Raw genomic sequence first — 26,740 nt, forward strand, 5'->3', positions numbered from 1 at the left:
ATTCATGAATCTTGAATATGTTTTCATGAATAATAGATAAGAGGCATTTTGTTGAAGATGAAGCCTCATCGTTTTGATCGACACTGCCTTCTCTCAATTTCACTGACCTCCAGTATGAAGTGAATTTCCTTTGTTCACCCGAATCATGAATGCCTGTCAGCGGGATTATCCGTATATTGATATTCAACGCAAGCTCTCTAGCTTGTGTTGAATTTAGACCACATACAGTGGGCTTCTCTGTCACATTTATGATCAACGTGAAAGCAATGGAAATCAGTTGTGTTTTTATACATGAGTCACTGGGCATACTAAAATACAAATATAAAAAGCCCCAACGGCAAATGGATCAATTTGCTGAGCTCAGCTCCTATTGGCTGCCACAAAATACGAATCGTCTTTGCAACACATATCGGAAAGAGAAGCGAATTCCCCAAATGGTGTTTGTTCAACCGCATTTTGATCTGAGTATGTATGTCAGTTCTGCTGGTATTGATAAGTATATTCCAAGTGGTCTGCTATACACATACACATGTTCACACCGAGCATGAACATTTATGTATTCAAGTCACCATTTGTAATTGGATCTGACTTCCTTTCTTGAGCGGTTAAAAAAACATGGTTTTAGGTAGCACTGCTTTCAAATTAAAAAGGCGCAATCTGAATGGAACCGGGTGGACAGTACTGTGTTTGATACATCATCGATGCGCCTTGTGGTTGTACCCTGGGGAACACAACTTTTGTCGAGTTAGGTCTGACATCGGTTTTGAATTAATTTTGGGGGGGCGGAATCCAAAACCGATGTCAGTTAAAACATTTCTTTTTAAATCACATCGTTTTTGAGGTGTAGGATGCCAATTTTCTTTTTTTTTTTTAAACAAGAAAGAAATATGTATGTATGCATGTAAAAAAAAACAAAGCTAGAATCGTTACAAGCTTTGAAACCTAACAGCATGAAATGAAATACAACTCAAAACGGTCAGAGTGCCCATGGTGAAAAAGGTCAAACGAAAAGGCATCACCTATCACCTATCCTCTTAATTCATACTATTCTAGCATTCTGTTTCCAGATGGCGATAATACTGAACTAGTGGGGGCTGCACACTGCACTGTCTCAATTGTGACTGTGCAAACACGTTGACACACAGCAGTTGATGAGTTCAATCACAATCAGCCCGTCTTATTATGGTCTTACTACAGCTAATCAGTGAAATTTTGTTTATCAGGAGGGTAAGCTGTAGAGAAAAACTTGGTGTGCTAGAAAAACAAACGCTGCAATTTTGGAATCAGCATTTAATTTGCATAAAAACTCAACAGATATATATATATATATATATATATATATATACTGTATATATATATTTTTAGTGTTCCCCGGTTTAATATGATGAATCTTAGAGGCCAGGTCGCATACATTAAAGTGGGGTGAATACACAAAAACAATGATAGGAACTTGCTATTTAGAAAAGAAATACACTTGTTATGGACCAAAACACATTTAATTGAATGCACAGAAACACAACTCAACACAAAAATTGGCTTCCATGTCATCTCCGCCTACTGTTTTCACATTCGTTTTCAGCCTCATCTCATCTTTAAAAATTAGGTTCGATTTGAGTTATTTGTCTTCATATCTTATTTCACATACGATATATTTAATTCCATTTTTTGTCATACTCCAGTGCAACAAATTAATCTTTGCCATACAATATGAAGACAATAAATAAAAATTAAAAATAAAAGATAAATGCACATTTTAATCTTATATATTTTAATAAGAAGAAGAGACAAATTGGCTTCGTGTGGCACATTCTCCTTTAGCGGAAAGAAAAATATATATACACACACACACATACATACATATGTACATATATATATATATATATATATATATATAAAAAGATCAAGTATGCTACGCTTTCAAAAGAGCTGCTAATGCAGCAGCAGAAAATGTGTCGCCTTCCCCTTCTAATGGAAAGTCATTCTGCAAAGACTTTTGAGGATACACTCTCTGCATGCAATTATGTGTGTACATGCATCCTTTCCATATGGAACCGAAAATGAGAATGATAACAGAATAGCATTATGACAGTGATCTAAGGCAGCGTCATGCATTGCAACACAAGAGAGCAATTTGTGTTGCATTGCTTTTCAGCTCTTAAAATGCCAGTATATTTAATCGAGAGAAAATTACATCAGCGCATAAAATTCACATGTGGTAGCCGGTAGACCCCTTCATAATAGTTTAAACATTACACAGATGTTTCATCATTATACATTCACCAAAATATAGATACGACATTGGAAAATGGATTTCCATCGAATGAAACGGGTTGAAATTCATACATAATTCTTCACTTTTTTTTTTTTTAAGGCATTGATACTGAGAGGGTGATGTTGTAGAGTACCACAAATGTGCATCCGGTGCACCAAAGACACACACAACAGAAGCATCAACATTAAAAGCACAGAGGCACTAACACAGTCACACTTTACAATACATGACTTGAGTTGGATTCAACCGTCATCAGTTCGAGCAGCATGTCTTCAGTCTCGAAAATTGTTTTTTTTTTTAAAATCTCAAAGCTCCGAAAACCATTAAATGTTCCTTTAAACTTGTTCATTGGTTAAAAGCAACAGTCTTGCTTCACAGTGGACAATTCACGAAAGATTCAGACATCAGTTTCTGCTCCTTCTGTCGGATAAGAGTGGCACTGTGCCCTCTCCTCCAGACACACATCCTCCGAGGCGGTGCTGGCGAGGCCTCGCTGGGATAGGAAGGAGAGGTGAAAGGCATTTTTGTTGACTTTCCCCATCTCGTCGCTGTAGGACATGACCAACTGGTGGTTTTCATCAGGTGCGGTATAGCTGGATGAGCCTCTGTCAGCTTTTTTGTGTTGCACTGTACCCATTGAGCCCCCACTGGGGTCACTGGTGTTGTTGTCAAGGAGATCACGCAGGTTTCCTGTTGCGATGCTCCCGCTTTTAAGATGTGGCGTCTGGCTATGGGTATGTCGGTACTCTTCGTCAATGTCCTTACCCAGCTTCCACCGCTTCCACTTTTTCAGCATTTCTGATTGCACCTGGGAGATAATGGGATTGTGGAGAGCCGCCGGCAGAGAGCCATATCAATAAGATGAGAGAGATTAATAAAGACTGTCATCTGGATGGATGTCTCACGAGCCAAAGGGTACAGTTTAAAGTTTAGTAATCAGTAGAATGCCAATATGCTTGTCCCATTCAGTAGAGAAAGCGGAAGTAGGACAAAGCTTTAAGAGATGGAAAAAAAAAACCCCACCAAAAAACAAAGACTGTGATAATGACACCCTTGTTATTCAGCTGCACCTCAGGCCCTCAAAATCGAATCATTCCCCTCACCTCTTTGTTGACAAAGCAGTACAAGATGGCAACGAGCAGCCCCTGCAGAGGAACGTAGAGATGGAGAGAGTCGGAAAACATGTTTTTGCCTTTGGATTGTTCTACAAATAAGTTAGATACAATATTTTTCTGAATACGTTTAACATAAGGATACACTTTCAGGAGACCTTCACTTCCCATCTTGATTGGCAAAACCATAGAATATCCTTGTTCAAATGTAATCTTATATATTGGAGCGACGTATTTACTTGGTGGCACAAGAAGCGGTACTACTTTGTACTTCGTACCTGGAAGGAGTTGAACAGGAGGTCACAGAAGAGCCGCATCAGCCGTAAAATTGAACCTTTTGGGACGGACTCGTCGATGACAAAGGTGAAGAGAATGGCGTGAATCCCCAGCAGAGGGATAAGAGTCAGAGTGGATTTTGCTAATCTGGACCAACATACAAACATAGACATCGGAGGATGACTAATCCTAATGGACTACAAGCAGAACAGTAAACCCCACTGCATTGTGGGTTCCGGGTTCGCAATCCCACTATTTCGCAGATTTGTTTGAGTACATTTGGAGCTATTTTATTGTGACCCGTATTCATTTTGGGTGTAATTCCACTGTTGCCCACAAGAAGTAACACTATTGTGTGTGTGGGGTGGGGTGGGGGGGAATCAGTCATAACAGCTGTCCAAAGGAAACTATGTAGTCGCCCGCGAGCGGCTAGCCAGGGGCAGAGACTGAGATTTGTGTGTATTTTTGAACGCATGAAACAAAAACAAAAATAAAAAGTTCTCACCTGATCTTGTAGTCTGTGTATCTCATCTGATGAGCTCTGAGCTTAGACATCAAGATTTTGATGATTCGTATAAATATGAAAAAATTTATCTGTAATGTGAGGAGACAGTAAATGTAACTGGGTTACTTTGATTTTATAACACTTACTCCCAGTGCTCCATGCCAGACTTTGTCCAGCCCCACACACATGCAAGAAAGCGAGTAAACAGATGAACCCCCACACACACACACAGTTTCTATAGAGAAAATTTAAAATAAGGGCAAAAACACATTCACTCAAATGCTTAACATCACTGAAATCTCAAGTGAACCCTTACATGCGTGACAACACCACATTTCGCTCAAATGTGCTAAACGAAACAACACATCGACTCAACATTATTTGTGTGCATACTGAGACTGACACAAACACCAACAGACGCTTGAGACAAGTGGAAAGCTAATAACGTGTTCTATCAATTGATGTGCCGTGTCATCAGAGGGGGTTCTGGACTAGATCTCAGATGTGTGCGTGTGTGTGTGTGTGTGGTTGTGTTTATGATGCTGTGTATAGACTTATTTTGTTATATTTCTTGATGTAAAGTGTATTGTTTTCATCTGTTCACAAAATACAATACAATACAATACAATACATGCTGATTTATATAGCGCTTATAATGACAGTATATGCATACCTATTTGTTATAAAAACATTACAGGGTGGCTTGATTTGCAAAACTTTTCAAATCTCTTATCTTTTAAATATTGCTACACAGCAGTAATCACTTTTTACACCTGTTCCTCGACTCGGAAATGAATGAGAACCCATATTATCAACGTTTGGAGACTATACTACACAATCCTGAATCAAAGTTAGCATTTGCAACCTGATTCTTAGCAGTGGATATGAAGCTGTACTGCCACATCTACTTGAACCACACAAAGAAAAATTCCCACTCAGAGAGAGACAGAGAGAATGGACTTACCAGGTAAGCAACCAATATCGGGGAGCGGATGATCCACCAGTATCCCATGTTAATATTTCTCTCCCAGCACCTACACACACGCGCGCACACTCACTGTACCGGGTGTCTCAATAAGAGGAGCCGTGCATATAAGAAATGAACGTTTCTCCTTAAAGATCATAGATAGAGATGGGGACAGTCACAGTGAAAACGATCACTCACTCTTCATTCTCATAGAGGTACTTCATTGTGATCCAGGGTGAAACAAACACAAGTGGGGCGCCTGAGAATGTAGGAGAAATGCAAGGGCTGAGGGTCACTCCCGATGGAGAAAAACATTCTTTTAGGTTGACGTATTGGCATAATAAGGGAGATGTCATCATTTTGCCCCATGTGACAACATGAAGAGCTTTGTCCTTACTGCTCCAACTTGTCATTTGCAACTATATAAAACGATTGTTAGTCCAGTTAACATGATGATGACTCGAAGGCCGAATTGCACCAACAAGGTTTCACTTTAAAACTACCCTGTAGATTGAATCGTGGTTTAAGTACACATTCTGTTGCACCATAACTTTAAACTCCAGTACAAACTCTGATAAAGAACTAATTTTAAACTAACGGTTGGGATGGTTTAACTATTACACTGGCTGCATTTTTAGGTGTATACTGTAGAGCAAAAAGAATGGAGTTTCTTGAAGAAAATTGATAGGCTCAATCTTCTAGAATTTAATGATGAAAAGGAATTTTGGGTGGGGTAGCGGTTTATTAAACAGTTTTGGAGCTGAACAGGGAGACTGCATCAACTGTAATAAATGGCACTGACAGAAATGCAGCTGTACCACCACAACTGCGCCTTTTGTTAGTTTTTTTTTGTTTGTTTTTCCAGCAAGCTTTAATTGATCTTTTCTCTTTTCTCTTTCACTCTGGTCAATCGGCTAGAACTGTCAAGCAGTTGCGGCCACAAAGTATCTTTCTTTTTCACCATGCTGTTGTCTGTTTTCTTGTCTTCTATTTGCTTCATTAATTCAGTCAGCAAGTTGTTGACAAACAGGGAAAAGTTTTTGCTTCTCTGCCGAACCATTTTGACATAGCTGACAAGTTAACAAGTAATGTTAGGCTAACAAATGTGCTAGCTAGCTACAATTTAAGTAAGTCCATATGTCACTGAGTGGCGAAGGTCCGTGCGCGCGTGCGTGCATGCGTGAGAGATAAGGGCTTTCATGTTACACTAAACAACAGTGCAGCCTCTAGATTTAATTGCACAATTGATGATTTATTTTAATTTCAATATCAACAACCATCCGCTTCAATCAAGTGGAACTCAGTTCAAGTGAATTTTACGAAACTGAGATTCATTTTAAATGGTGCAACAGAGCTCTGCTTAATTTTAAAACCAGATGAACTCATTTTAAACTTGGTTTTACTGCTCTCTGATGAGAGCTCGTTTTAGATCCAATGAAACCTTGTTGGTGCAACCCAAGTCTTTATTATTTGACAATACCAGAAACTCCTATTTACCCCAACCGATGGCCATGTAAATGTAAAAGTACTTCTTCTCACTGAACACAGTGATGACGAGCAGACTGTGGAGGTAGATGCCCTCCACCAGCAGCCAATAGTTGTTGGCCATCACGGTGTAATGCATCATCACCATAGCGCCCCGACACCACATCACAGCCTGCACAGCAGTGGGGGGGACAAATGAGATAAGACCCGCATAGGCTTACGGCACTTTCATTTTGGTCTGACTCATTTATTGGGACTATTTGGCTCACGTTCATGGTCATGTGACTGTGGTCTCAAGAGCATGTGTGTGCGCCGCCGTGTATCTGTGAGTGTGGGGGGGGGGGGGGGGGGGGTTATGCGGTGGTGTGTGTCCATCATTGTTATACTGCTCATTGAAGTCATGAAATCAGAGCAAATATATATACATTATAAATTCATATTAACATAAAATTGCAACGGAGAAAAACTGTGGTTCTATCGTTGCTATGGAAACCCCTGTTCAGCGACTTTTTTGGTCTAAACTAGGGTTGCTGTTAAAACTAATAATGTATGTAATATAAATGTGTGTGTCCTTACACGTGGCAAAATAGTTTATACCACTGGTCAAAGCTAATCTTTTTTTACCCGTTTCGAGGTCATTGTCTTTTCCATTGCAGGCTTCAATGAAGACGGTCATTGTTCAGGCAGCGGTTTATTGTTAAGAGTTTTTTTAAATTATTTTTTCTTAATGCTTATTGTTGTAAATTCAGGTATGTTGTGATCTTTGATATTCGTGAGCACAGAGACCGAAAGTGAATGTAATATCCTTGTCATTTAATTAAATTAGCTAATTGAGAGAACATGACACCAAATTCTTGTGCAGGCTGTTGCGATGCGTGTTCTCTAACCGGTATGTTGATCCAAGTTTGAACCTTTGTTTCACCACTGCTCCTGGGGTTCAGTGTAAGGGTCAGCAGGGCATCTTTAACCAGAATGGACACAGCTCTCAGGATGAAGGAGCCAAACAAGTTCATGTGGATGTTGTTCCGCATGCAGTGCAGCTTCCTGGTGAAGAGTTGACACTGGGTGATGGGGTCTGACACACAGACTGCCGAGCTCACTACCCCTGTCCTGTCCTTCTGTTCATTTTGCAACCCTTACTTATTGGGTGCAGCACCACTTTTACAGTCCTCATAAAAATACAGATAGAACCCGATTCCCATGTAATGTTTTTGTAGTGTTATACAGTTTCATACTGCCGTTGTGCTTCCTCTACTTAAGTATTTTTTGTCTGTTTATGTCTGTTCCCTTTCAAATCGTATTCTGGTCGACTGCATTTTCCCTAAAATATCAATCACAACAATAACCACAAATGGAGTACATGAAATTCTCCTGTTGCACAAAAAAAAATAAAATAAAACAAAGAAAAAAGAAACATTGACCTTTAATCTTGATTGACCAAGCAACCAAACTGGGCAGGTAAAAAAACAAAGCAAAACGAAACAGGAATTAACTATTAGATGGTCAGATTCATCAATAAGAGCTATTTATTTCAAGGTTTTTTTTCATTGACATGTCTACCATCCTTGGTTTTCATTCTGTCATGTAGTTTCGTTGTTTCCAAGCTTTCTGGAAGACTTACTTAGAACCTTCACCACCCAAAAAAAATCTAAATCCAGATGATTTTGTTGTGTGCAGCCACTTGACAAAATAAAACTGATTACATTCAACGCACCATTTTTTTTGTTTGTTTTTTATGGTTTACATTATTCCACCCTGTTCATTCCCTGACTATTACTTCCTTCTACTGTTTTTTTATTCCACTGGATGAGTTACCTGAAGCTGATGAGGATTCCCAAGGCCAGTAGCAAAGCTCCGAGAGACAGCGAGTATCCCACCGTATACATAATTCGAAACTGACTGAGGATGTGGCCATACAGCTGCTGCAAACATCGCAGAGGTAGTGTTTTACCATCAGGCAAAGCTTTTACATGGCATGCATAGACATGCGAGATGGAAAAGAGCTACATGAACAGATGAGAAGCATTAGACACAATGACTTAATATGATGTCAAACCAGTCCTCACATTAGCTGCGCATCTACACTGCAAAAAATGGGATGTTGAATTTTCACTTTTATTTCATCAAGTCATTGCACAAAATAAAATCATCTGTATACAGATACATTTTTAAGATACATCTTCTGATAAATGTATCAATGTCTCGATGATTCCATTTTGTGCAGCCACTTGGCAAAATAAAATTGAGTAAATTCACCACACCATTTTTCTCAGGGTACAGTTTAAAGCTGCCTTAAGCATGAAAAGAGATCAATAAGTCACACACTGGCATGAATCATTTGTAACATTGATGCACATACACACACACACACACACACACCTGGCCAGGGTCATCCTCACATTCACTGGTATTTTTCTGGGCCCATCTACCATCTTTGCCACAGGATCTGTAGACCAAACCCTGCTGGACTGTTCAAATAGGCACATACAAAGGAGGACATACAATTATCGACAAATCAAACCATTCAGCTCAAGACGGGCAAATCTTGGTGTGGTAGAGCAGAAACATAAATTTGCATGTAACAGTCCATCCATTCTCTTACTCGAGGTCAGGTTGCAGGGGCAGGAGCATAAGCATGGAGGCCCACACTTCCTTCTCACCTAAAACATCATCCAGCTCCTCCTGGGGAATCCCGAAGCATTCCCAAGCTAGTTGGGAAACATAGTCTCTCCGGCGTGTTCTTGGTCATTCTCGGGGCCCTCTCCCAGTGTGACATGCAGGGAACACCTCACCAGGGAGATGTCAAGATGGCATCCTGACAAGATGGCCGAGCCACCTCATCTAGCTCCTCTCAATCCAGAGGAGCAGCGGCTCAACTCTGAGCCCCTCCCAGATGACCAAGCTACTCACCTCATCTCTAAGGGAGAGCCCAGACACCCTGCGGAGGAAACTCCTTTTGGCCGCTTTTATCCAGGATCTTATTCTTTCGGTCATGATCCAAAGCTTGTGAACGTAGGTGAGAGAAGGAATGTTGCTTGACCAGTAAATCGAAAGCTTTACCTTCCGGCTCAACTCCCTCTTCACCACGCCGCACCAATACAGAGTCTGCATCATCGCAAACACTGCACCGGTGCGCCTGTCAATCTCCTGCTCCATCCTCCCCTCTTTCGTCAACACGACCCCAACATACAGTACTTTAAATCCTGCATTTGGACAGGATCTCATCCCTGACTAGAAGAGGTCACTCCACCCTTTTCTGACTGAAGACCATGGTCTCAGATTTGGAGGTGCTGATTTTCGTCCCAACTGCCTCACCCTCGGCTGCAAACCTCTCCAGTGAGGGTTGAAAACTGTGGCTTGAAGAAGCCAACAGTATCACATCATCTGCAAAAAGCAGAAATGTAATTCTGCGAACACCAAAGTCGAGGTGCCACGCACCTCGACTTTGTCTAGAAATTCTGTCCATAAAAGTTATGAACATAATTGGTGATAAAGGGCAGCCTCACAAGAAAAGAATCCGACTTACTGCAGACAGTGCAGACCAATCTCTGACACCGGTCATAGAGGGATCGAACTGCCCGCACTTGGGCATCTGATACATCATACTCCCAGTTAAACACCTTCTCCAAGTCCACAAAATCACATGTAGACTGGTTGAGCGAACTCCCACGCACCCTCGAGTGCCCTGCCAGGGGTGGAGAGCTGCTCCGCTGTTCCACGGCCAGGATGAAAACCACACTGCTCCTCCTGAATCTGAGATTCAAATTCCTGATGGGCCCTCCCCTCCAGCACCCTGAATAGACTTTACCAGGGAGGCTGAGAAGTGCGATCCCCCTATAGTTGGAACACACCCTCCGGTACCCCTTCTTTAAAAGGAGAACCACCACTGCCAATCCAGAGGCACTGTCCCTGTGGCAGAGGCGTGTCAACCAGGACACCCCCACAACCAGAAAATAGGGCCCCTTGCAGGCCTGTCAATGCCTTGGAATCCTCCCATGAGAGCCAGACAAAGTGGCTGAGGGGGGAGAAGTCTGGTCCTCTCTGCTAAAGCTGCTGCCCCACAACATGACCCCAGATAAATGAAGAACAATGGTTGGATGAATATTATTATCAACCCAAATGAATTATGCAAAAGTATCAAATGAAATGAAAAGTCTCAGGTGGGGGGGGGGGGGGGGGTGTTTGTGAGAGGATAAAACATCATTCCATTTCGAAAGTGGCCAGCTTTGACACAAAAGACTGACTGGAAGTATATTCGAAAGACTGTCCTAAATCCAGTCAGTTTGTTTAGTCTCTTGTGACTTTCTTGTTTCCATTGTGTGCTTTAAATTGCTTTTTAAACCAAGGCTAATTCTAAGTATGTGGTTCATGTTGATGCAAATCAACAGCAATTGTTTTGTTTCTTTTCGCTGTCTTCGTTATTGTCCAGCTTCACCTTTGAGCACAAACACGGCACACACACGCACATTTCTTTTGATGACATGCAGGAACACAAGCGTATAGGCTGACCTTTATAATGCCACGGTAAGAACCAAGGGCAAGATACATTCACTGTGGTTCCAGGGAGTCCATCAGGCCAGCAGGCATACTGGTCAAAGGTCCTGTTACACACCGCCCCTGCTGGGGCAATAGCATGTTGATTCACAAGAGCAGCTCTTGCATTTGTCTGCATACTTCTCAAAGCAGTGAGAGAGGTGGGCTCACCTGTTGTCGGGGGTAGAGAGTTCAAAAAGTCTAAACACTGATTCTTGTAGTTGCTCCACTGCTCCTTCACACGCTTTGGGGATGTGGTCGAAGACACCTGTGGCAGGAGCTCATGTCCTGGCGCTGGCTTGAGTGTGATTGTGGAGATCGGAGTCAAGATGGAGGACGTACCTTTGAGCAGTTGCAGAGCATGAGCAAGGCCAAGAGGAAAGCCACCTGGGACATCCCACTGAAGCTGGGAGGATGAGGGAAAGCGGCGACCAAGAACACAGAGGAGGGAGCCCAACACATGAGGCACTCCAGGCCCGATGTCACCGTCGGGCCTGCGCATATGACGGGAGGGTGTTGTGAGAAAGCAGAAACGGAAAATCATGATATCATAATAAATAATAACAAATAACAGTGGTCAACAGTACTTTTCAATCAGAGATGGCTTTAGTTGCCCCTAAACGTATTTTTGATGTGGATTAAAAAAATGTATCGACTATTTTTCAAGCACATCAGGTTATTGAGATGTTTTCATTTTTTGTTTTCAAGTTTGACCTATAAAAGCTCATGCGAGATATATCTTACCATGTGATGTAATTCATAGCCATTTAAAACAGCCAACTCAGGACAAGATGGATGCACGCAGTTTTGTGAATACTATGAGAAATCAACTCCAGACAAAAGAAGGAAAACATTTTTTTTCCTCCATTGTGCCCAGTTATCAAAATGGCTGTTGTATAAAATTGACGTGAGTGAACCTCTGAGTCTGTACGTTTTCACTTTTGCCTAAATAAAGGACTTTAATCAGTAATTCTACTTGAACCAACAGTATATGTACCGTTACTTAAGTGCAGAGATTGTGTGTACAGTACATGTGGACTAATGCTGCACACGATGGGAATAAGCTGCCAACAGAAGTGAATTCAGGCCCAAGTGTAAATGCCCATGGTTAAAAACTGTGTTCCTTTCCCAGAATTATGATTAAGGTCTTTCAAAGTATTTTGAAAATCGTGTTCTTCAAAACGGTAGTAGGCTGGTTAGCGTGTCGGCCTCACAGTGCAGAGGTACAGTGTTCGATTCCGGCCTTCCTGTGTGGAGTTTGCATGTTTTCCCTGTGCCTTCGTGGGTTTTCTCCGGGTACTCCGGTTTCCTCCCACATTCCAAAAACATGCATGGCAGGCTGTTTGAACACTCTAAATTGTCCCTAGGTGTGAGTGTGAGAGTGGATAGTTGTTTGTCTGTGTGTGCCCTGCGATTGGCTGGCAACCAGTTCAGGGTGTCCCCCGCCAACTGCCCAAAGACACACGCCTGAGAACCTCGTGAGGATGAGCAGATTAGAATATGGATGTTCTTCAAAATCATATTATTGCACTGTACATTCTGTTGGAAATTTTAGTGAACTACTTTTATTTCTTGACTTTCCTTTTCAATGAATTAAACTCTTTTGTTTTAAAATGGGTGGCCAGTAGACAAGTGGTTAGCGCATAGGTGTCAAACTCAGGTCCTGGAGGGCCGCTGTCCTGCATGTTTTCCAGGTCTCCCTGTTGCAACACACCTGATTCAAATGAACAGGTTCAATGTCAGGCTTCCGCAGAGCTTGCTGATGATCTGTTCATTTGAATCAGGTGTGTTGCAACAGGGAGACTTGGAAAACATGCAGGACAGCGGCCCTCCAGGACCTGAGTTTGACACCTATGGGTTAGCGCGTCGACCTCACAGTGCAGAGGTACTTTTGCTTTGAAGAGTTATACTTCTAATTATGTGAAGCGCATTGAGTTACTTGTGCCTTCTGTATGAAATATGCTACTTCAACAAAGCGTCCTTGCCTTGCCTAAGACACCTGATGTGACCCTCAAATTTTTGTGTACTTTTTCCTTTACTAACTCAAGCAATCACTTGAGAACTTTATTTGAAACTCATTCTATGCCGGTGTGAGTTTCCTTACTTTAAACACACAGCCAAGAGTTTCAAAAGGTTTCTTTTTTCCTCACGCTGGTATGCTACTGGCCAAGGTTCACATTTGGATATGCTGCTGCATCTCGTTCACTACTTTCTACTTTGCAAGACCCACTTGACTCATGTCTTTGTTCCTCTGAGTGCAATTAATCTTTCAGTGCTACCAAGGATGGCTACCAGGAGACACGGCTAAAAATAATAATAAAAGAACGCTAATATTAAGGTTTTACACGAAACAACACATCCTAGATCTCCTCGAATGACATACAGTATTCTTCATGTAAATTTCTTCATTGCTCCAGCTATCCTGTGTGGACTTGTTCATCTTGTGCGTCCATGGACTCTGGGTACACTGAAAAAAAAATAGTGTCCCGAATTTACTCATTTTTATTTTGTCAAGTGGTTGCACAAAATAAAAAAAATATTCTGGATCCAGATGCATTTTTTTTGCCTCGAAATCAGGGGTGTCCAAGTCCGGTCCTCAAAATCCAGCCAATTTTATACATCTCCCTCCTCCGATAGACTTGATTGAAATGATCAGACGGAGAACCATCCTGATCATTTGAATTGCGTGTGCTGGAGGAAGGAAACATCTAAAACAGGCTACATAGGGGCCCTCGAGGACCAGATTTGGGCCCCCCTGCTGTAAATTGTACATAGTCATGAATGTCAGTGTGAAAGATTATTTATCTTCTGCATCCTGTGATTGGCTGACAAGCACTCCAAGTTGGACCTCCCCCGTCGCTTGCATCAAGTTAGCTGGGATAGGCCCCAGCTCGCCAGTGATCAAAATGGGAATAGACGGGACAAAACACCAAACACTTGCCTCATACCTGAATCTCAATGAATTTAAGTCCAGGATGAGGCCATGGGGACGTCCCACACCACTTAAGTGCCTTACTACAGCTATGTCTCTTTAGACTTGAGACTTGGCATGATTTTTGAGGCTTCCGTTGAGCATCTCCACATATGAAGTTGGAGAACAAAACAGAATCTGAAACGTTTCTGCAAAAAACAATTTATGTGTGGACATTTTTGGCTAAAACCTTTCAAATTCCATTCTGTCCCAGTGTGTTTGTCTTCAGCTTTTTTTGCCCAAACCTGACAGTGAGTCACACACCGATATGTTAGCGTCACAACATATACAGTAGTTGTCACCTTAACTTGAAAACATCCTCAAGGCAACCATTGCTGTGGTATTATCTTGCTCTACTTCGAAACAACGTGCAGCTGTTATACAGGCAAATGACAATGACAGATTTTTACAATTTACATTTCCCAGAAGTAAAGGAACACAAAAGCATAAACTAGAAGATGGTACCGTCAGGAGGTTAGGAATTAAGGTAACAAAAATGTTATCTAGTCATGTTGCTATGGTGACAAATGACCATGGCTTTTCGATCACAATTTTAAAACCGAAATGAAACATTACCCAAATATCATCTTTCCAAACGGCAAACAATAATGTTACATTAGATGTTTCCTTTTCTCAAAAGTAATTTAAGAAAATCATCATATTCATTCGGGGTATTGTTTCTCTTTCAACCTGGGGCGTGCAACATCTTTTCAAATACAGTGCAAATTGCATATCTATCTATGTCATAAGAGTGTGTGTCCTGTCTGTCATGCATTGCTGAACGCAGTCACACGTGTGACAACTGCAAACATGAGGGATACTTGTTATTATACTGTGTATCTGTTCAGTGTGTGTGTGTGTGGGCGGCGGGGGGGGGGGGGGTGTTATTTCTTCTTACATGACAGTACATGTGTTGTTTAATAAGACAATTATGGTACCCAGGTGAAACACACGTAAGATGCTGGACAAAAACTCAAAACGTGCATATTGCACAATGACACTGGAAACGCCCTTTTTTTTTGCTCACGTTTTCAGATTCATTGTCTGAGTGCAGGTCTGGATGTAAAATAAGAAAGATTAGACATAGAGAAAAACAAACATTAAACAAATAAGTTCACCACAAGAAATATTCAGCCAGAAAGAAACTTATTTTGCTTATTTATGTCACAATTTTGATAAAATTGCATCTTTACGACCATGGTGGTTATTTTTTCCATTACTGGTTGTTTGCTCAGTTGAATGGCAGCCCAATTGCAGAAACATAAAATGAGACGAGCTACGTCACAAAGGTTCTCGGGCTGGTGTCACAAAAGAAATACTTCAAACTCAAATGACAAATTTCAAGGTTTTTTTTCCCCCTTCAATGTCATTGCCTTGGAGTATATACTGTAACTGTGACATTGGCTCTCTGCAGCCACTGTACTTTTTTTCCACATGCTCATATACATACACTCTGTGTCAGGCCATCACGCAATAAACAGAGAGGCTGATGATGATACCAAAAAGGCCAGACTTGTGAAGGACTAACATCACCGGAAATGAGTTACAGAACTTCAAGTAAACCCAGGAAACAAAACCCAACATGACCTTCTGACTATCAATGGACCTGCTGAGGAGACAGTAGGCAGCACCAACTTACTAGAACTGCACATCACCGGGAACTTCTCCTGGACCAACAACACCTCATCACTGGCTCAGAAATCTCTCCAGCACGAGTAAAATATGAACTGGGCGTCATGAAGGGGTAAGTGACAACTCAAAAGCTATAATGTCTAACCTGTCAAATCCTATCCATGTGCAATTGATGTACAATCTGTACTCACATACTTGCACACAGTAGATTATCCAGTCACAAATATGATAAATTCGTCAGATGGCAGAAAAGGGCAACGCTTTTGAGGAAAACATGACTCCATCCGTACAGACTGCATTTGACACCTGTCTCTCGTCATCCTCCCGCTTCGTCACTGACAACCTGTCAACCAAGCACAGTAAATAGCAGGGGTGTCCAACCTTTTTTTGACCGAAGATCTACTTTTCAAGCAGCCAACCTACGGCGATTGACCCGTTACTGTACATGCATGCATACACACACATGCACGCATCCCATTATGAGCAACAGCCATAACGGACCCTAACGTGAACGAAACATAAAAGTAAACTTGATACAAGACACGACTGAGTGTGTAAAAAGGACATCAGTTCCTAACGGGAGACCTGACACAGGGAGGCAGGGACGTGTAGCGTGTTAAGTGCCAAAACATTACAATCGAACTCGCGTTTATCGTTTTAAAATGCTGTTCCTGGGGCTCGAACTTCCCATTCTTTGACAATCAGTGAATCGCACATGAAACATCAACTTTGAATGAGAATTTAAAAAACAAACAAAAAACAATAGATATACTGTATCTCAACGGTTCTGATCACCAGCTGCAACTGTTGACCGCTAACAACTTCTTGTGATGCGGGTCATGAATGTGACCTAATGTACTTTTTAATTTTTTTTAACTTTTGAATCCGAAACGGATAGGATTCGTAGGGTGCAGTGTACAGGAAAACAAAAAAAGAAAAAAAGAAATAGAACTTCACTAAAATATACAGACAGACACAAAGAATCATCTTTGTGTTTTCCATTTTCCCCGACACCCCGCCGGCGACTTGGGACCAGTCTTCAGACTACTGGTTGACCACAATGAAACATGTCCAGAATTTTTTTTTTTTGCGACAATCAAAATGTGTCAAATCCTAAAGTGTCAAGAAATGTATAATTTTGTCCATCTTTTTCATGTGTCTTGATCTTTTTCTGCTGGGACATTGTGACGAATGAAAGGAGGTTTACAATGCTTTGTAATGATGTTTTTTTACACCAACATTCAAGCTTCTAAATTCCACTTGTTGTTTGGTAGCTTCTCTTTTTTTCACCTCGTTTCTCACATTTGTGCAGAGGAGAGCTGCAAAAGGCTTATACTCACATGCATATGTTCATTATCCTCTGCAAAGAACAATTAATATTCCTCCAGCTTCCTGAGTCACTAACAGTAGCTGTGCAAGTCTTCTTCATTTTTGTCTCCCTGACCGTACAATACTGCGGCCCTGGTGGTCAATTCCTGCGTAAACCAAGATGAATACATTCAACATGATTGTAAATTATCCAAATTCTGGTTAATTATGTTATTACTATCTACATTTATAAAGTAAAATATAGTGTTTTTTTTCATGATTAAAAAACAAATGACAAAAAACTTGGCCTTTCCATTAATTTCAATAGGGAAAGATGATTTCAGACCTTATGCCCCACCGGAGCTATACAGAATTGTTAAATGTATGCTTCAAGTGCGTGAGAGCCTGTTGAGGGTTCAAGAATGAGGTGATTTGAGAAGCAGCCCTTCGAAAAATGGCAAGAGCTGAGAGATCTAGTGGATGAGAGATAGAGAGAGAGAGAGAGAGATGGTTCATTGAGAGCAAGGCGACATGGTGAATAATGCCATTCCTCATCAGGCAGTGAGCATTATCACCATTATAGAGTGAGCAGCAGAGATGAGAGATTTGGATGCAAGAGAAGTGAAGTGAGAGATGACGCAGGTACGTCATGAATGTGACAGAGTTATTCCAGTTTTTCCAATTCATTGGCAGGCAAAGATGTTGGCGAGCAGCACGAAGATTAGATTGGTTTGGATTAGAGGCAAATAACAAACGTGTCACGCATGCACAAACATCATAAGACATTAGCAAGCACGGCCTTGACTACCGGTACATTATAAAAGAATATGTGTCTTTATGGGAGAGTGCTGCAGTATATGAAAGCAGCGTTTGCCAACCAGGGGTATGCGTACTCCTTGGGGTACCTGAGTACATTTCAGGGGGGTACGTGGAAACCTTTAATAATTAATTTCCCCGTTCAATTACCTGCGGCACAGCTCGGTCAAAACCGCAACAGTCATGTGTCAACTCAAGTGTATCATTAGAGCTCAGATGACTGATGAACAGAAAGTAAAATATGGTCCAAAATGCAAAATAAATAAGAGATGCTCCGGGCTTCCACTGCATTTACATTTGGAATTGTCTTAAGTGCAACAGTCCTGTCGCAACAGTCCTGTCACAAAATGAGAACGTGTGAAGAATTAACATTCTGCAAGCAAGAAACTGGTTTTCTCTTGCTTTTTGCTGCATGGCTACCGGCAAACATGACTTCCTTCCTCCTGTGGTCATTTACAGCTTTATTTAGCCACGTTGGCGACATCAGCGTTGGACATTTATTAATGTGATTTTACCATGAATGGACACTCATGAGTGGGTGTGTGTGTGTGGGTGCTCGTGTCTGTGCATACATGCATACACGTGCGTGCGAGAGCGGCGCAGCATGCGTCAGCGCCCAGTCTCAGTCTGTGTTGATTAAATAAACAATTGTGTTTGTAGCACAGACCTCTCACCATGCATGCATAGAACACACACACACAAAGCACGGCACGCCTCTTTACTGGGCTTTGCTTTCAGGTGTCACTTTTCATTTTCCCCCAAACGCTTTTTTTTTCTAAAGGAAAATAATGAGGAAAAGGAAGGAATTGAACCTACAGTACTGCATTTGCAACCAGTTTATTCATCCATCCATTCATTCATTCAATCTCTGCGCCTTTCATGAACCATGCCGAACTGGTTCCTAGTCAGTCAGGTGGCACATAAAGAGAGAGACCACCTTTCAGACTCACATTCAAACCATCACTGAGTGGGAACTGGATCCATGCTGCTTGCACCGAAATCAGGCAAATGTACCACGGCACTCTCATTGACGGCTATTACTTCATCAAGTTCATTATGGCTAAGCGTAAACATCAACCAAGGAACAGGCATGAACCTGCATTCACATTGTGTTCTTGGTCATGATATACGGACTTTGCAGAAGCGAGGCATGACAAGAGACCCCATGCCTGATCAGTCAACTGGAACCGGGACCCGCTAATGAATAAAGAACAGAGGCAGATCAAATGGAAGATCATACAAAGAAAAGAGATATGAAATATTCAGGACACGCTTTCACGTAAGTCGGTTTCGCATTCCAAACACGTGCAGCAAGACTTTGAATCCGCCCGAAAAAAAAAAAAAAAAACAGCGTTCACTCAGCAAGACCTAGTACAGCATTATCAGCCTGATGTGTGATTATGGGGGGGGGGGTTATTTCAAAATGACTGATTGAAGATGTACAGTCGTGGACTCGTTTCTGTAATGCTTGTCCATTAAAGTATACCAGAAGTGACCCGCATCTGCTCGGGCAGTAATCACTGGACTGCTTATTGAGATCTGTTGAGAGCAGATGTGGTTGCAGCTTTCATTCGCAGGTTATATCATATCGCATAGCATGTCAAGGAAGATAAAAACTACAGCAGGAGGAGTGATTACTGACTGTTCAACGGCGGGAGTTGACGTTATAATGTATGTGGAGCCTGTGGCGTTAGCATGAATAATCAAAAGTGAATTTGTGCACTAAACAAACTCAGAGGCCCTATGCTTGTGTAAATGCTGAATGCCAAGCCGAGCACTGCAGATGGACTTATGAGCCTTTCCATATATTCTATATATTCCAAAGTATTGGCTCTGCTTCATACGTCTGAATTAACTTTGATATCAGCAATGTATCAATACGAATGGGACATGGTTAAAACAACAAAGAATCATATTCACATATGGCAAATTACTGCTGGCCACAGGAATTGTATTCAAGAGGTAATGGAAAAGCAGCAAAAAATAAATCAATACATAAATCAGCCAGCCATGAAATGGATACTGCAGAGTACAATACTGCAACAGCTTGAGCTCCGACATGACCACAGTGTAGATTATACTTTGCGTGTTTTGACCTGCCAACAGACATGAGCAAATCAGTTTCTCCCTTCTGCCACGTCAAGGAATATTGCGCCTCTCGCGCACTGCATTTAAAGGGAATGACAGGAGCCGCTACGATTGGTGGCAAATCAAGTCATTTGTGTTCACACCCACAACGACGCAAAATGCCTGTTTTTGACTCCGTGCATCATCAAAAACACCAAAACTCCTTCTGGCCTGCAGTTTAACACCATGCCTCATACTGGACAATGCATTGGAAACAAAACCACTGCCCTCTTTAGTACTTTGAGATTTTATTTTACAGAAAATTTTGAGTATTCATATAATTAATCATCATCATCATAAATCTGTGGTAGATGTCCCACAGCTCTTATCAGATACTACAACTAAGATGATTATATATACACATATTAATAGGCTCAGAGTTCAGAGCAGCAATCACTCTCGTCTTTTGCCACCACTGTCTACTTATTGAGCAATAAAGTGCCCTAAAAAAAACGTGGCTTTTCACAACAGCAATAATAGCGACAAAGACGGTAATAGACATTAAACCATTAGCATACGTTGTGCCTATTTTAAAGACTCAAATAACTCAATGTGTTCCCACTGTTTATGTCTGTTACTGTGTCTGCCAAAGAAATTTGAGTGGAAAGCGGCAGTTTTTGCATAATCCTGCTGACTGGCAGAAAGGCCGGTTATTGTGATGTGGGTAGTAACAACCCCTCTTTGGACAAGGTTATTAGAGAATTCTTTTTTCATGTTATGAGAATTTACCCAGTGTTAATGTTTAATGTAGTCCCCACAACTAAAATAATTTGACAACCACTCTTCCCGAAAAGCAAATTCCCCAATTGCTGCATGAGGAAAAGTAAAGCAAAATGAGGGGAAGGAATTACATAATAGAATACTATAGATAATGATCACAGGATGATGGACAATGACCAAAGGGATCTTCATTTCACTGTTGTACAAGGCATACCTCAAACTCTTATAACAAAAAATAACACCAGTGAGGCAGTAAAGCTTCACCATTGTAGGCTATGGGCTTACAATAAAGACCAAGTTTTAGTTTGCTAGCCTCGAATTGGTTGCATAAAAATAAAACACAACATTTGCATGAAATTGCATGAAGAAGACTTTTTTGGTTGTTGTTGTTTTTTTGTTGTTGTTTTTTTTGTTTTGTTTTTACCTAGGCTTGCAGATGTCCTCTTGCTCCCCGGTGACACACACACACCTCCGGAGTTCCATCACAATACAGGCGCAGTCCAAGGCGCGCAAGCAGGACGCATCACTGCGGTACCGAGAGCAGCAAAAGAAAGAAAGAAAGAAAGAAAGAAAGAAAGAAAGAAAGAAAGAAAGAAAGAAAGAAAGAAAGAAACTGAACTGACTGAGATGTGTCGTTAATAAATTTACTTTTCCACGCCCTTTCTCGGTGTCAAGAGATAACTTCCCTGTGCATGGACCAGCTACTGCACATGCAAATGAAGAGTCTTGGCGCGTTGCACTCGAATACGATACCTGTCACAGACGACAAGATATTTAAGGTGATTCCTGGTTAGATCTTTCAAAATAAAAGCTTTAGTAGGGTGTCTGTCAAAACGGCTAGGATGTGTACAACAATTTCTGGTTAAAATTTTCTTTCGGAAGAACTTTGGGAATGAAACTACGACGCTGTTATAATCCGTTGTTTTTCAGTACTGCGGTTTTTGCTCTTTTGTTTCTTTCTGAGTTTAAATTCCCAATAAATTCCAGTTAGTTCAGCCAGTCCAAATTAGTCAAATACTTTAATTCAACCCTTTCAGGGACAGCGGTTAGGACAGTGGACAGCTTATCAGGTTATCACTTTACAGGTTATCATTATTTGTGCATGAAAGGTGCAACCCAGAGAGTTAAGAATACATCTTTCACATGGTTGGTTTCACAATGTGAGTCATGCAAATGCTGTATGTGGAATTGTGGAGTACAGAGAGGAGCAAGAAATGTTTTGGGTTCATGGAGTATGAGACCAAGATGAATTTTTACCAAAGTGATTGAAAGGCCAAGTGTAGAGAAAGAAAGGATCAAAGTGGGTGGCTTCAAATAAAAGGTGCTCTGTCCTGAGTTGCTTAACACATCTAGAGGTAAATATCATAACATTTAAAGCTGGAATTCAGAATCTTTGTCTGATATTCACCTTTTAATCTGAAACAAGAATGTCTTCAGTGCACACCAAAAACAAAAGAATTGGCCTTGCCGTTCCAGTATTTTTGGAGGAGGCTGTACATGGAAAACACAGTAAGTCACAGCAATTGTGTGGTATTCTTAACATAGCAGAACAGTAAATATATCCATCCATCCATCGATTTTCTGATCCACTTTATTCTCACAAGGGTCGCAGGGGTGCTGGAGCCTACCCCAGCCATCTTCGGGCAGTAGGCGGGGGACATCCCGAACAGGTTGCCAGCCAATCGCAGGGCACACAAAGACGAACAACTATCCGCGCTCACACTCACACCTAGGGACAATTTGGAGTGTTCAATCAGCCTGCCATGCATGCTTTTGGAATGTGGGAGGAAACCGGAGTACCCGGAGAAAACCCACGCAGGCACGGGAGAACATGCAAACTCCAAACAGGAAGGCCGGGGCCGGGATCAAACCCACGACCTCTGCACTGTGAGGTCTAAACGCCCACCGGGCCGCCACAGTAAACTGAACAGGAATTTATTGTCATTGTTTTACAAGCCCACTCCTCAGAATAATAATGGCCAACTGTTCATCATCCACTATTAATTAAGATGAAACCTGCTCACAAACAAACACACGGACAAACAAATATAACCACGGCACTCTGCTGGCTTCTTTTTTCCATTTCTGAGAACAGCTCAACCTTGGTGGAGTTTTGCTTTATTGAGCGATGTTCGAGGTCGACAGCTTGCGCATGCTCACTCTCACATTGTTAAGACAACAAGGCAGACATAGCCTTTTGTGCAGCTCCAATATCACTATATAACATAGGTGCACTGAATGTTGTGGCCAGAAAAAAATTGAGAATTGAGTCAGCCTCATCACATTTATAGTTGCTGCACTGACTTTTGTAACTGTTATCGTACCTTGTTGATTTCTTGCAACTGCTCTCCCATATGGTTGTTAGTGAAGTTTGCTGCCTGTCTTGACTTGTTGTTTTATAATATACTTTATTTTGAAGACTGTGCAGAGGTGCACAGTTCAATTACGGCTCCTACCTTCCGGTATGGAGATTGCATGTTCTCCCCGTGCGTGCGTGGGTTTTCTCCGGGTACTCCGGTTTCCTCCCACATTCTAAAAACATGCATGGCAATTTGATGGAACACGCTAAATTGTCCCTGGGTGTGAGAGTGAGCGCAGATGGTTGATTGTCAATGTGTGCCATAGGAACCAGTTCCGGGTGTGCCTCACATACTGTCCGAAGACGGCTGGGATAGACTCCAACAGGCCCGCAACCATTGCGAGGATAAGCGGATCAGAAAGTGAGTGGATGGATGGATGGATGGATGGATATTATTATTATTTTTATTATTAAACAAGCAGATCACCACACCCACACAGGAACCCTGACAAGAACAAATTCCAAACCAAGGCCGAGCCCCAATGCAACATACTTGCCTAGCGAAACGATAAAGATACATTTTATGACTGGTTGCAGTCCAAACCTTCACTTGCTTATTGTGTGTGGGACTTTCTGTGTTCCAGTGATTCATTTATTCATTCATTTTCTCCCACTCTTCCTCTTCTGGCTCATGGGTGACCTTGCGAGTCAATAGAAGTGTCTTCACTTTTGTGTTCAGTCAGTGAAAAGCATGCTTCTGGATTGAAATCAGGCAATCCATCGTCGCAAAGGATAACATGACTTTTTTTTCCATTAAAAAAGTGTTAAGTTGCTTGTAAAGTATGGCTACCTACACTGTGGAAATGCAGTATTATGAGTTTTGTAGCAATTGTCTGAATGTCAACATGGTATAGAGCACAGTCTTGTAACTTTAGAGAAATGTAACGTCATCAAGAAGCACCTGTTCGCCAATTCAAATGGTAGTACTCACTACCGCGGTGCACCTTTATAATTTTTGTATCAAATAGTAAATTAGAAGATTCATGTCTAGCAATATTAATTGTTCTAATTTTGCATTAAAAATTCCATGGTAACCGATTTTGAGTTGTCTTGACACGTTGTGGCCTGTGATGTGTGACATACTCAAAGATGATGAAAGGTTCTTCTACATTGACCAATAGGAAGAAGGAGAAAACAATTACAGGTGGCGCTTTGTTTTTGTTGCCACCCCCTCAGAAATGCTGTACGTTCCACATGCCAAAATCCATCACTGTCACCATTATTGGAAAAGCAAGGCTATTGCGATGAAATTCTGTGACCTGTGGCAACCCCATATCTCAAGTTAAAAATATAAAATACAGTACCGGTACCTAAAAAAAAGCCTTCCAAATCATCTTTCAGAAATGAAACCAAGGTAATTTGTCTGAATACGATTTATGCCTTGCAAATACGTAGATGTAACCTGCACAGAATGTCTATAAGGTACTCTCTAGTAGGCTGTATACAACATCTTTGAAATTCTACACCTCTTGATCACATCTTGAATTTTATAGTCCAGTGTGGTATATGAAGTACCATAAAGGCAAAACAAAAACTTCTGGATTTACAGTAACTGTATAATTGAGTCCTCATTACGAGGTGAAATAGTTTTTTCCAAGCCATTCATATTTTGTTTTTAAGCACTTCTTTTGAGCATTGCAATTGTTGCTCCCACATAATGTCCTTGCAAGTGTATGAGTGGCATAGGTGTCATTGGCTGATGACTTCAACACAGAGTATGGCAATTCAATTACAAAGTACAAACAAAAGAAACTCGGTATATGAACTTTCATTAAAATCTACTGCATAGCGTCTGTAAAACAAGATGAACTCAGTTGGAAACACAATGACACAAGGAGGACGGGTCCCGCCAAAGATTTTGAAATTCAGTTTAAAAAGAACAAAAAACCTAACCATCTTGTTGAGGGTAAAAGGATAAAACTAAATCTTATTTTCTTCCTTCCTTCTTTGAGGAACCATAATTTCTTGAGTATAATACATAACGTGTACCTGTATTATAACGATCGTGACGTGTATTATATGCACCCCTAAAATTGCACTTCAAAAGCTGATTTTCATTTGTATTCAAATATAATAAGTTCCCCCCGATTTGCTCAAAAATTGAACCTTTATCTGTGTTGTAATTTGACAGGTATTTCATGCGTTGAGACATTCTTTGGTATAAAGAGACGCTAACAGCGAATGAAAATGACTTGCTTTGGAAAATACTTATTACTATCTGGGGAACCCATTTTTAAACAAAACACTACAATGGGTAAGGCATGTTTCTGTATCCTTTGCCTTGACCAATTTAGGGGCAAATCCACTCACAGGGCAGTCATGATTCTTGGTGAGCAGAAAAAACGATGCTATATATCAAGTTGTAATATTAGACATTACATATATTGGAATTAAAGTACCAGAGGCAGGAATTCAGTCAGTATTGACATAAGATCTATTAGTCCATCACTGACGCATGCCCATTTTGGTGACAAATGACGAAGGTGCGCAGGCTGCTGGAAAAGTACTGTACACCTTTTTCCACAAGCTGTATCGCTAAATGTCTATACAGTACAATGTGACAAATGGTCTTAATTTCACTTGTGCTCATGTATTTTACTGTATGCATTCTCAATTTTGCGGGGGGTATAAAATTCATATTGTACAGTCAAACCTCATTTCGACGTACCCTGTTTACGTTTTCACCTCGATAACGTTCACGTTTCAATGTCCCGATTTCACGTAATTCATTTGCTGACTTTGTTTACAACAAACATCTTTACAATGTAAACTTCATTATAACGACGAGATTTTTCCCACAAAATAGTGAAAATGCTTTTGTCACACCGAACCGTGGGAAGCTAATTGCCACCACGACCATGCTTATGAACAAAATGTACAGCACGAGATTTCCCTCCGTTGCTTAGCAACACAACTGATCAACTCGTATATTGTTGTACTTCCGGAGGCACGGCACACATGATCTGAAAACATGTCTGGTAAATGGAAACAAATCTCGCTGCGTATGAAGAACTGATAATGTCGCTCGCTTTCAAAAGGGAGTTTCACAGACGACGCTCGGCCGAGACTACGAATTGACAAAATGGACAATTTCGACAATCATCCGTAATGGCAACAAAATTATGGCAGAGTTCGAGGCCAAAGATTGAAAGACAATCGTAAAGGGCCTGAGGGCGCAGCGCACCCTAAATTCATGACAGTTGGCCTCGTCGGCAGCACTGGTGGATGTCTATACATGTAGTGGGTAACATTTGCTGACTGAATGTTTTCAGAGATGACGTAGGAACGCTAGTTGTTTGTTTCATGTCTTTTTTTCCCTTCATACTTTTTACACGTAATTGACATGTTTATACTGCATTACATGATCATGTTTTTACATTTATGAAGTTTCATACTGTATTATACATTGTAGTTGGTGGCCCTTTTATTGGAAATGGTTACAATGAACTACCGTCACAACGTACAGATTCATTATGTCCCTCGAGGTCCGTTGTAACACTGTGATAAGGCTACCCTCCACTCGCTAAATTGTAGCGAAGTTCGACTGGTGCAGCGAGGCTTCATCACACACATAGACCAAGCTATAGTCTTAGCATTTATCCGTACTAGAATCATAATTTGTCATTCACACACTGAAAAAGCAAACAGACACACATA

General features: G+C 41.2%; 1 protein-coding gene across 5 annotated transcripts; it reads right to left on the reverse strand.

The window, feature by feature from the left end:
* Positions 1 to 1,474: 1,474 nt before the first annotated feature.
* Positions 1,475 to 21,450, reverse strand: gcgrb (glucagon receptor b). Of its 5 annotated transcripts, none has more exons than XM_086120713.1 (14): positions 21,149 to 21,450; positions 11,493 to 11,644; positions 11,322 to 11,418; positions 11,127 to 11,234; positions 8,997 to 9,085; positions 8,433 to 8,539; positions 7,505 to 7,661; positions 6,630 to 6,789; positions 5,331 to 5,391; positions 5,130 to 5,199; positions 4,166 to 4,254; positions 3,663 to 3,807; positions 3,376 to 3,417; positions 1,475 to 3,080 (listed from the first exon to the last, which is right to left on the reverse strand). In XM_086120713.1, the coding sequence occupies exons 2-14, from the start codon at positions 11,610 to 11,612 to the stop codon at positions 2,670 to 2,672; spliced, it is 1,656 nt and encodes a 551-aa protein (XP_085976839.1). In that variant the 5' UTR covers positions 11,613 to 11,644; positions 21,149 to 21,450; the 3' UTR covers positions 1,475 to 2,669. The 5 variants fall into 5 exon arrangements, with proteins under 5 accessions (XP_085976839.1, XP_085976840.1, XP_085976842.1 ...); XM_086120714.1 differs by having other exon boundaries at positions 8,433 to 8,536; positions 11,127 to 11,237; XM_086120716.1 differs by having other exon boundaries at positions 6,672 to 6,789; positions 11,127 to 11,237.
* Between the last annotated feature and the right edge of the window lie 5,290 nt (positions 21,451 to 26,740).

Source organism: Hippocampus guttulatus, chromosome 9 (genome assembly GCF_054856545.1).
Source record: "Hippocampus guttulatus isolate MCC_2025c chromosome 9, RoL_Hgut_1.0, whole genome shotgun sequence".
Classification (NCBI taxonomy): Eukaryota; Metazoa; Chordata; class Actinopteri; order Syngnathiformes; family Syngnathidae; genus Hippocampus; species Hippocampus guttulatus.